We start from the raw sequence: 12,322 nt of genomic DNA, 5'->3' as shown, positions 1-12,322 counted from the left end.
CATAATAGCTGTTTGTTCTCTTTCATAGATCATTATGTTATTCGACACGACCTAACTCTCTCTCTCCTTTACAGTTAATGATAGCACAGCAAGGTGACTTATTGGTCATTATTCTACCATTTAGGATTTAGTTTAAAGAAAAACTTCATTGAAAATAGCATAAATCATCACCATCTCATTTTAGAATCACTTCATAATTGACCGGACTGAACTGGAGTTTATTATTCCTGCTTTTGACTGCAGCAGTCATGGCAAAACAATGCACAACATCCTATAAAAGACCAAAATCAGGAAAGACTGTGCGCTGTCACATTTGATTTATTAGTAATTCTGTCTGCTGGCAGTTTAGCTTCTGAATATAACAAGGCAAGAATATTTAGACTAGAGTAATTACTGCTTTTCTTATCTGTGGCTGTCTTTACAGCAGCCTCTGGTAATAACCATAACATTAATAGCCAAACAAACATGTACGCTCTTGTTGCTTTTCTCAAATCCTTCTGTTTCAACAAAGAAAAAATTACTTTTTTATTTATTTTTTATATATATTGTAAGACTTGAACCTTAATCTTAAAGGAAGGAACTTTTTCCTTGAATTATTCCATAAGAATAAAATCTAACACAAAAACTTTAAATGACATCTCAGTCTTTTTCCACCCCTACAGATACAAACTCCACTGCATTATTTTATAAATATCTGTTGAGTGAGGTTGGTAAACAGTTTAGTCATCCAGATCATGTCTGATTTAGAACCTGCTTGCATGTTGAGGCCTTTCTCTGTGGAGTTTGCACATACTTGTCGCTGCATCCTCTTGTTCCCTGCTTCTCATACAATGTCAGCTCCACCCCATGTGACTCCACAAGAAATAAACAAGGTAAAGATGATGGAGGTTTGAAAACTTCAGATACGTTCAGGAGAATTTTAGGAAGCTTGTAGGCATAGAACAAGGTCACTGCAGAGTGACTCACGGAATTTATACAGCACTGCCTGGATAATAGATGAGAAACAGCAAACTACAAAGTACCCACTTGGATAAAATGTACCCTGGAGTTAGTGGTGATAAAGCCATTAAATGACTTATTTAATTCTCTCAAGAGCTCCACGTTGTGTAAAGCAGTATGTTTGAGTTGAGCTGACATTAAAAGGAAGGTGTGAATCTTTTATAGGTTAAATAATGAAGCTACGATAATGTGTCGAGGGCAGTTGGAAAGTCAGTTGGTGGAGACAGACTGAGTGACCCCGGTTTTAAGGGTAGTCTGTATTTTCCTGTAATACCATTTTTGCAATGAATCGCCATGTTGTCAAGCTTGCACAGAACAACACAGTCTGTCTTGATTTTACTTAGTCAAGACAAGTAGGAACTGCCACCCAAGAAGTGTTGTCATTGTAATCCATGTGTATTCTAAAGCAGTAATGTCTGGGTAATGTCAAACAACCATACGATTAAAATATCCCTCCAAGAAAGTGACATTGAAGTAACCCATAACCCAATTATGGCTACGGCTGAAAAACATTGTCCACTTACATTATAACTCAACACCAGCAGGAAAAAACACCAGAGCACTTTTGTGTATATGGATGGTAAATGTAGGCATAGAGTTAAACTATCTTTCTGCACAATTCCAAAGGTCAAATGACCGACTACGTGTGCACCAAACTGCCACAGCAAGACTTGTAGTAAACCTAAAACATGTAAATGTTGCAGACATAACCATCTGAGGAATGTTGCATTGCAAAGAGCAGTAGTTTCTGTCTTAGCTTCTTGAAAAATAACAATTTAATTCAGAGATATTTAAGAAAATATTAGATTGAATCTGCAATATGACTTTTCTGAATCACAAGAAATGTATTGCACAAAAAGGAAAAAAAAAATGATGAAGACAAGAGCAGCTTTGTGCATCCTGTTTTAGATCCTCATTACATTTTCACATTTAAAAACCTTGAACTTCAAGCAGCACCTGAAAGAAAGGTACATGATTCGCACAAATTCACCACCACAGAAGACTGATGCATGTGAGAAGGGTCACACAGAGAGTGTACCCACCGAGGGTCGCTGCTACAGCTGTTAATAGAGTCACTTCAAGCCCTTCTTCTTCCCTCCGCTGCTTCTTTCTTATCTGTCTCAGACTGCAGAGAACTAATGGAGTTTGTGTTAGACCTGAGGGAAAGAAACGAAGCATGGGGGAAGTAGAAGTGTTGGAGAGTGACGAGAGAGCGGAGGGATCATTAGAATTAGTATTGGTACAAGCATTAACATTAGCACTGGGATTTATTTTGGATGCGCAAGCTTTAGTATTTTAATGAGTTGTATTTATTTTAGGAGAGGTTTGTCTCATTAATGTTTGTGCCTCGTTTTTAAAAAGGAGATGTTCTCTGAGGTAAAAGGACAATAGTTCATATTCCGCTTGAAGCAGAAACTCATTAAAATAAGTGGAACACTTGCATTATTGCACAACATGAAGGCATACATGGAAATTTGGGAAGACACAACATCTTAAGTGAGAGGGAAAGACATGAAGCCTGGCAGAGTAAGGGCTGGATTTGTGAAAAGGAATGAAATGGAAAGTGAATAAGAAGAAATGACAGAAAATAGAAAAGAAAACAAGCAGAAGATGAAAGCTCCTTGCCTTGAACCAAAGACTTGCCTTTGATTTTCTCTTATAAAACATGTGTCAAAACAAGTACAACTACACAAACATGTCTCCGTCAAGTGGAACACCTTATTATAGCAAGTGTTCCTGCTAAGGAAGACGCTGTTAATCTGTCATGTGGCCATGCAGCAGCTTTTCAAAAGGAAAGGACCAGACTGCAGGTGGATGGGAAGCAAAAGTTTAGAGAAAGAGAAAGAAATGAGAGAAGTGCAGGAAGTAAAAACAAGGAGGTGAGAGAAGATAGGTGATGTGTCCCAGGTGTGAGTTCTATCCTCCGCAGTAGTTAGGAGCAAGGCACGGCAACACCTTAGCCATCCGTCACCATGGAGATAATAAGCTGTCAGGGCCAGAGAGGATCATGGGCCACAGCCGCTGGTCACTCTGCTTGAACACCACAAGAGCCAATCAAAGGATAATGGAATAGGGAGAGATAACGCGATGGGAAGTAGAGTTTACTGGCATCAAACTGTTTGGTGGAAAAAGAAAAAGAATAGAAACCAAGAGGAAAGTAGTGATGGAAGACAAAAAAGAGGGCGGGGCTGGCAAGAAATGCAATTGTGTGAGGGTGGTCAGATGGTGCTAATTTTAGAAGAAATTTAACTAAAACAAAAAAAGAATACAGAGACATAGGGAGGAGTGCGGAAATGTGCCCGCTGTTGTGATGATGTTTAGACAAGAAAAGAAAAAATGCCTCGAGCCATTCATCAGTCAGAGCTCTGCTTCTTCAGAACTTATGCCCACAATCAACTGCTTCCCCTTCCTACAAACTGCAAGTAATTACTTCCTATCTCCAATTTGATAATCGAGTTTCAAAACATGCCATACAATGTACAGTCATTATGACAATGCAGGGTTATGAATCGCCACTGCAGACCACAATAAAATGGCTAAGATGAGTATTCTAAGTATGGAGTCAAGTAATTTCTTATCCATCTTCTCCTTGTCTCTAGCAGGAGTAACTGTGGACAGGTCTGGTTACTCTGGATGCTGTTAATTAAGCTATCAAAGCCAGAATGAGTATAAGAGACCTGTCTTGTTGTTAGCTTGACCTGTAAGACAAATCACTGATGAGAAGTAATTTTCCACGTGTAACTAAGAGACAATGCAGCAGACTGGCTGGACAGGAAGACAAAATTATTCATTTGGAAATATATGAATTCAAGTCTTTTCTCTCCGTTCAGTTGATTTAACAAGGGGAAGATATGATCTAGCTTTACTTAGTGAGATATGCTCAGTCACTCAGGAGAGAATACACTAAGTTATAGAGATGAGCAGCTTACAGTTAAAGTATTATCAATCAGGAAAAAAATTTAAGATGATTGGAGAAGCTGCTGGTGCTAGGTGGCTAACACAGAAATGGAACGCAATTTCTCGAACCAAGAGACCGAGCTGTTAGAAACATCACAGCAGCTGAGGATTTTTCTTTAATAGTCTTTCATTTTTTGTTTGAATTTTCATCCATTCTTTCATTATTACATCTATGCACACATCCTTTCATGTTTATCCAAACTTTTTTTTAATGTTCACATTAGGTTTTCCATTATGAACATGCATGAGCGTTCGCACCGTAGGACCCAACAAAAGACTGTTCATATTTTAGCACAAGCCCAAAACATGATCATATCAGTTAAACATCTATTACAGACTAAAAGTTTCAAAATTAGCCTCTCCACAGACTTTTTATTAAATGCACTGAGTTTGTTTATGTGTTGATTTGTTCGGAAACAGCTTTTCTTCTCAGAGAAGGTCATGGGTGCTGCAGCGGAGATAACGTAATTAAATGCTTTTCAGTTTTCAAGTAAAATGCTCACTTTAGCTGTACAGCAAATAGAATATTTACAAACTTAGTCCTACCAGAATGAGAGACTTGTAACACCTTTAACAAGTTGCCAGTTTATCATAGGGCTGATTTAAGAATGACTGCATATTTCAGATAAAATCAGAGTACTTTGATAAAACCTGACACCACCATGGGAACAACATGCAAACTGCCTTTTTATGATTGAATCCAGTGTGGCTTTTCTGCTATTACTTATTACACTAGCTCAATATTGAAAGCTAAAACTCCTCAGTGTCCACAATTTGGAAATAACTTGTTTGTTGTTTTGATTTTTTAGATTTTACCATGAAATTGAAATAAAATGGAATAAAATACAAATGATCATTCAAAATGAATTAATTAATTCATTTTCTTAGCTGCTTAGTCCAGTTAGGGTTGTGGGAAGCTGGCGCTTGTCCTAGTAATAATTGGGCGAGAGGTAAAGTACACCCTGGACAGGTCGCCAATCTGTCACAGAGCAACTTTTTAAATGAATATTTTACGTTTGACTTTTACTTTAAAAAACAATCAAGCATTTCACCGGCAGAAACTTATATAAGATGTCAAAGGTTTTGTTGTTGTTTGTTTGTTTGTTTTACATGTCAGCATTTGATTGCCATGTTAGAATGTGAACAAACACACACACACACACACACACACACACACACGTACAAAACATTGCACACAAACTGGACTGCATTAGTCTCTACATAAAATCAGGACTGAGATGGATTTTAATGGGACAGAAATCTGACTTGTCTGACATCAATACTATTTACCACATGTAAATAATGTGAGATAAAAAGAAAACCAGCTTGAATAGAGTGAGAAAACTGGGTTTATATCAGCTGGCTGTTTTGTATAGAGTGTTAGGTAGAGGATGTGAGTGGGGTGCAATATAGAGAGGTGCTCCAGGTGCTCTGCTGCAGGCGAGCGTGGGAGAGCAATGTTGTGTGCGTGCGTATGTGTGTTTGTATGTGTGTGCTGCTGAAGGCCTCTCACAGCTACTAAGTGGAGGACAGAATTATTGATCTGCAAAGAGATGGTGAAACAACCACTTATTACCCCCCTTCACACACATTTAGCAAGAATTTACACTATAAGATGACCATGAAACGGGGCTTATTTTGCAATTGCGTCTAAGGGCCATGGTCTTTTCTCGTGTATCCAAGCAAACAGCTTGTGATAAGCATCCTGACATATCTACTGGAAACACACAGCCACGGCTACTTCAGTTTAGTGCAAAACACACATACCAGTGCTAATAATTGCTTGAGTGCACTGAACTTCAAACACCAGTTCCTGCATCACTTCAAGTCCCCCCCCCCCCCCCCACACACACACACACACACATTTGAAGTACACGGCTTTTAGATAACTACACAGAAAAAAGACACAAACACACACACATGCCTGGCAAACTTTTAAAGTGCCCATGCAGTACTAATTTAGTTACAGTAAAAGCACAAGTGAGCCAGCATTTATCACTGAGGCATACAGTATGTGATTTGATGTCATTTGTGTCCCCCAAGCTTCTACCAGAAGAAAACCACCTTAACATGTGAATAAGAACCTTCCCTCAAACTGCAGTACAAAACTACGCACCTTGCACCTCTCCGTTTTCTTCAATATCTCTGTCACACAAACGCACACACATATACACACAATTAGGGTAATGCAATAGAAGCATTTCTGGTGTGAAACAAGATTTCTTCACTGTGTATCTTTGTATTGTATGCATCAGCATGTTTGTGTGCTGTGTCCTGGAGGCCAACGGATCTTTCTGAAACCTTTTTCTTTCTCTCAAATATCAAAGGCAGAAACTAAAACGCAAACAGATAGTCAGGCTGCCTGATTTAGTCTGACTGTCTGCTTACAACTTCAGTGTTGCTGACTGATTTTCTGCTCACCCAAGTGTCTGTGTGTAATACAGGCATATTACTGTGGTATTAGTTTCCCTTCACTGGCTAGCGTTAAATGGTTGGGTCACACAATTACAAGGATTTTTATGTTTTTGCCTAAAGACTTTGAATAAATAAAAGCTGTCGGGCAAAAAAGTTATTTAGAAATGCCAGATGTAGGCCTTTTCTTTTCAGTTGAAATAGCACTAAATCAGTCTCACCCTGAAATTTCTGCCCAAACAGTCAAAAATGTATAGAAATCCATGTTTCAAACCATGTTTGAAATAGTTTGAAGCCTAACACATGAGCTTATGTGAATATATGTATATATATATATATATATATATATATATATATATATATATATATATATATATTTATATATATATATATATATATATATATTGTTGTTTACTACATAATTCCACATGTGTTCCCTCATAGTGTGGATGTATTTAGTTGTACTCTGCAATTAAGGAAATGAAGAAAATGAAGAAAAACCATGAGTGAGGAGGTGTGTCCAAACTTTTGACTGGTACTATATATATATATATATATATATATATATATATATATATATATATATATATATATATATATATATATATATATATATTTGTCACTATATATGAAAAAAGAGTTTTTATATATAAAAAGAGTGACAAATTCAAGCAAAAGTGGTGAAAATGACAATAACTAGCTGTAGCTCATACATTCACAAAGAAGAACACAAAGATAGATTGCTGGAAAACCAGTCACAAAACAACTTGGACAACAGGAACCATGGCATACACAAAGAGAAAATAATGACTGATTACAGCTGATTTGGATGCCGATCACAGAACAGTGGTGAAATCAACTCAATACAATACATCTGAGGAGCAAATGCATGAAACAAAAGCAATAGAAACGAGCAAGGAATAAATCTGTTTCAATAAAACAGAAAATAAGTGAAAAGTCAACTTCAATGGGAAACCAACAACTTCAACACATAACCAAAGTGACATGTTACAGCTCCAGGTTGCTAATGCAGATTATGTGTGTAGCTGCAGATTGCTGATTCACTGCTTGACATTTATGGTTGCCTTCCTGGGACTTGCTAAAATACTAATAATAATAAGTGATCAATAAACCTAACATGTATGTCTTGTTTCATGCATTAACATAAATAAAGTGTGTGTGTCACTTGCAAATTCATGGTGCACGCCTGAAAATGAGCCCCTGTGTGTTTGCACCCTGCTGGTTTGTGAATATGGGTGACAGTATCAGGAGCTGGGGAGTTAGCTTTCCAGTATTTTGTATCTTTGTAGCTCTCGCTGGTCACTACACTCACAACAATTTCCCCTCATTTGTTTAGTTTCATTGTTAAATTCTCCTTGTATTGTTTTCCAAAATAGATTTTTATACACTTTATCGAATCATAAAATCATTTTTCCTTCAAGAAGCTTTCCAGCAATTTGTCATAACCTTCAAGGCAGGGCTGTAACACCATGACACGTGGCAATATGGTTCAAAGAAAAAACAGCCCTAATCATAATATCCAGCCAAGTTGCAAACACATTCACCAGGATGCAAATAATAGAGAAAAACCTTCATATAGATGAGAAAAAATATTGATCATAATCTATAAAACCATTCACAAGCCTCAGAAACAGGATCCAAGATTAGACTTTGCAAAAAGTTATCAAAGACGAGATGGTAAAACACCATTCTAGGAACCAGCTGAACTAATATCCCCACATAAACAAGAAAAACTAGGTTAGATTGGCTCTAGCTGCTAAACACACATACATACTACATACATACTTCTAGAGGAACTAGTTTATTTCAGTATTTGATGATGTGACAGAAGTAGCTGTCTAAATTCTGTGTCGTGAATAGATATACATCATGGTTTTAATAATTATTAATTGTTCTTTTCAAGGTAAAGAAAAAAAAAAATAGGATATTAATGTTAAGGAATTACATGACCTCAACCTAAACTGGCTGCATTTCAGATTCTGTTCTGCCTCTAGATTTGCAGGTTTGTGCTCATTTAGCTTTAACACAAATAGCATAAAGAGAAAACTTTGCTTCCTGCGTTAAATCAGAAAGAGCAGCTATCTTATCAGAAATGTGATTAGAGACAAGAGACAGCGAGGTACTAGCGATGATAAAATGTGATGGAAGGTTTCTGGATCCTTCATGCTCTTCTGATCTTGAACATGACATTATATCAGACCACAGTGACATCTCACAAGTATTTAACTTATTAAAGACAAACACAGTCATACAGACATTTCCCCAGCAGCACCACTGGAAGCTCAGTGTCGCTATAATGTGGGAAGTATCACCCTTATCACTGCCACTGGTGTTGTTAGCGAACCGACAGCTGCCTGTTCTCTAGATGAGCTAAAAGCACAAACACAAAAACACACACCCACAAACGTATTCACATAAACATGCACATTACAATGTACAAGCTGTACAATGCTGATCCCTGCAGTTGCACATGAGGATGTCAAACGCACTTACTTTGAGAAGATTCTCGACTGACTGCTGCTGAATGGGGATTGTGCGTGTGTGTATGTGTGTGTGTGTGTGTGTGTGTGTGTGTGTGTGTGTAGGGGGGGTAGATGGCAGAGGTTCAGGATGAAAATATATTCAGAGAAAATAAGAATGTGCGCTAGGTTATCATAAAAAAGGAGGTAGGCATGCAGCAGAGGACTCGGAAGCTCCAGTGTCAGTAAGCGTTTAAAAGAAAAACTAAGGCAGTGAGAAAAACTGAAGTTAAAATGAAACGATGTAAATAAAGGTAATGTTTCAGGTTACATGAGCAGTTTATCCTCTGTGAATGAAAGGATATGGACTGGAGACCATACGGATGCACCAGTTGCGAGGACAGGTGGTCTGCTTGAGGCAGAAGAAGACCACGGGTGCCAGCTCGGGGAAAGGCACCACAAGAGTGCTCAGATCACTACCGATACTGACATCATCACCTGGCCCCACTTCTTCGATGATGTCATCAGCCTGCGCCGAGCTGTATTCCTCACTCTGCCCTGGCCCTGCTGAGGAAATGCTCCCCAGCGGCACAGGACACTCCTCGCTCGTCATTGCAACCCAGCTGAGATCTGAAACACAACATAAATTAACATTAACAGGAGTTACAAGACTGAACAATAAAAGTTGTCTTGTTCTTATTCAACACACACACACACACACACACATAAAAAGCCATGTTCACAAAGTTGCCTCATAATATTCAAACACTTTGCGACTGCTTTATTCTCAGCGGCCCCGCGGCCTCTAGCAGCGTCTGTGGCCTGTTAAACAAAATGGCAAAATCACTTCAGTTCACTCTGCGTTCTGATAGCAATCACCTCGCAGTCCTCGCACACAGAGCCGTGCAACATCGGAGAGTAAATCAGTGTCAGCGATCACTTGGAATTCATTGACATTTCATTTAACCCCATCGCGGCGTTGAGTGAAAACGGTTTTACATCTCCGACCACTTGCCATGTGAACGGATACACTATCCTGAATATGGCACACAGACAAATGTGCAAAAGCCAAAACACTCCCGGTTAAGGAAAAAATGTCTGTCATGAGGTGGCGGGGAAGTCATGTTATTCGACTGATGGTTGAAAGCCAAACGCAGGGATAATTTAAGAAGTAGAAAGAGCAAAAGACAGACGGAGTGACAGAAACTTTGTTTTGTTGGCTCAGCCAGCGTTCACATGCATTAAACCAGCAGGCCAGCTAACAATTTGGCCGGCAGCACTTCAGTCTAAGTGAATGCATAATAACACACCAGCCTTGCTATACCTCTTGCTTTTAACTGGCAGCCAAAGAAGGCAGCCGGTGAGAGGCAAGCAGCCAAGCGAAAGCTGGACGCGTGCATCGCTGGACATATGCACAATCTTGCACACATTCCCACATGCATACAAAACACATATTCTTGCTTACTCACAAACACACACAGGCCAAACATTGTCGTTTGTCAGTCTTGAATACATGTATTAATGCTTTAAAGCATGACATCATGCATGTACGTTAACCATTAGTTGCTCAAATTTTCATGCTACAAACAAATAGATTAGATGTGTATGTGTGTTTTTGATTGTCTGCACATATGCATGCAGCATTGAATGTGTTTGTTTGCACTAAATCCCAGAGTAAGATTAAGTGCCAAGGGGAGAGCAGACTTAGTTTTTATAGGCTAATGATATTAAAGGCTATTCATTACAAGCAATGAAAATAGGACAGATGTGATTTAGTGACCTGTATATCATACAGCTTCAGAGCCAATCCTGATGTTGAACCAGGTAGAGATTGTTACCCAACGTGTAATACTTTACCTTGCTAGTAACTGGTCAGTGTGTCTCCATTTATCATCTCATGAGCAACGTTTGTGCTAATTAATGCTATGTCTCAAAATCATACCATACCGTTTCGTCTTTTTCTAGCTGGCCATTTTAATCAGCTTTTCCATGGCAACAGCTGCTTCCTGTGGAGGAAGGAAGTTTATTCTTATTCTGTTGTGTTTTATTTCCCATGACAAAGCCTCTTAGGGAGACCCTGCAGCTATTACCATCGACTGTAGCTAAGTAGGAGACAGCTGCGCAGAAGTGGCTGCAAGGACTTTGCTCCTGTAAGACTTTTCATATGCCGGTGTTTGTCTGTATAACCATCATATTCCTCTCAAAAGGATATATCTGACTTCACTAATCAATAAGAATTGTTGTTGTTTTTTCGCCTTTACTATGATATTCTTTTCCTAACATCCAAGTGTGGTGGCAGTGCTTCCTGCTTTTCTGTGTTTGTGTCACAGAGAAAGTAAATGAGAGAGACAGACAATGCACAAGGCTCTGAATGATGTCTCAGCACGGACACACACAACACATTCACATATTCACAGTATACACGTTCTACCACATTAGCACCCTTAATTGGGGTAGCAGATATACAGTCACCCATTTAGCTGCACTATGAGCTAAGGCCTATGATGAGCCATGGAAAAAACTTGCTTCCCCCTCCCACACACACTCACTGCGACAGTCTGAGACAGACGCAAGAAGAGGCTGGGTGGAAAACAACACCAAAGACATAGTGTGGATGGTTTGAGTAGCACGATCTTCCTTTTTAGACTGTTTATGGGCAGTGTGAATACAAAAAAGGCTGAGGAATAAATTGCTCTCTCCCTTGACTGGGTGTTTACCAAGCATAAAAATCTTATATGTCCAAGGTATTAATGTGATGTTGAGAAATTGTTGAATGAGCTCAAACAATAAAGAAAAAGAACAGTGTTCTTAAAACTGTCATGTTTAAAAGCTTGTGAAGCCTTGAACGTATTTTACGTTCCTACATAAATACAACCAAAAATGTTAATAGATTATACATAGAAAGTGAAAGTGGATAACTTGAACTCAGATAAGAGTTAAGTTGGGAAAATGAACTGATATCAGGCATTTGAGAGTGGGAGAAAAGGTCATTTTCACACCTAACAGTCCGTTAAACTCTGTGTGATGGAAACTTGATTTGACTGAGGGGTTGCAACCCTTTTTTCAGGTTCAAGTGTGCTTTCACACTGCACCTAGACCAGGGGTGTCCAAAGTCGGTCCTCGAGGGCCGCTGTCCTGCAGGTTTCCCATGTATTCCTGTTCCAACACATCTAGCTTCCACTAAATGGATCAAACAGCCAATGACATGCACAACTGATTAAGCTATACTACTAATTAATTTGAATCAGGTGTGTCTGAGCAGGGATACATAGAAAACCTGCAGGATTCTGGCCCTCGAGGACCGGAGCTGGACACCTCTGACCTAGACAAACAAATTACACTTTTTCTGTCCCATATACTCCTCCTTGTTGAGGTCATGTAGCATCAAGAGTCACTGAAGGAGATGAAGACAATCACCAAACAAAAACTATTGATTAATGTGGAACAACTTTTGATTCTGCCAGTTTTTTTCC

At 38.9% G+C, this 12,322-nt stretch overlaps 1 protein-coding gene across 1 annotated transcript in view; it reads right to left on the bottom strand.

Annotated features, from left to right (window-relative positions):
- The window catches only part of LOC306765162 (voltage-dependent T-type calcium channel subunit alpha-1I-like), a gene marked incomplete at its 5' end in the record, with an annotated part of 138,867 nt that extends 129,405 nt beyond the window's left edge, over positions 1-9,462 (bottom strand). Inside the window, one exon of the mRNA XM_079252531.1 lies at positions 9,231-9,462. Within this exon, the coding sequence (XP_079108657.1) occupies positions 9,231-9,462 (232 nt within the window). The remainder of the gene's footprint in view (positions 1-9,230) is intronic.
- Positions 9,463-12,322: the final 2,860 nt, after the last annotated feature.

The sequence above is a fragment of the Telmatherina bonti genome, assembly GCF_933228915.1.
Source record: "Telmatherina bonti genome assembly, chromosome: 14".
Classification (NCBI taxonomy): Eukaryota; Metazoa; Chordata; class Actinopteri; order Atheriniformes; family Telmatherinidae; genus Telmatherina; species Telmatherina bonti.
This window is presented reverse-complemented; position numbering and strand designations above follow the sequence as displayed.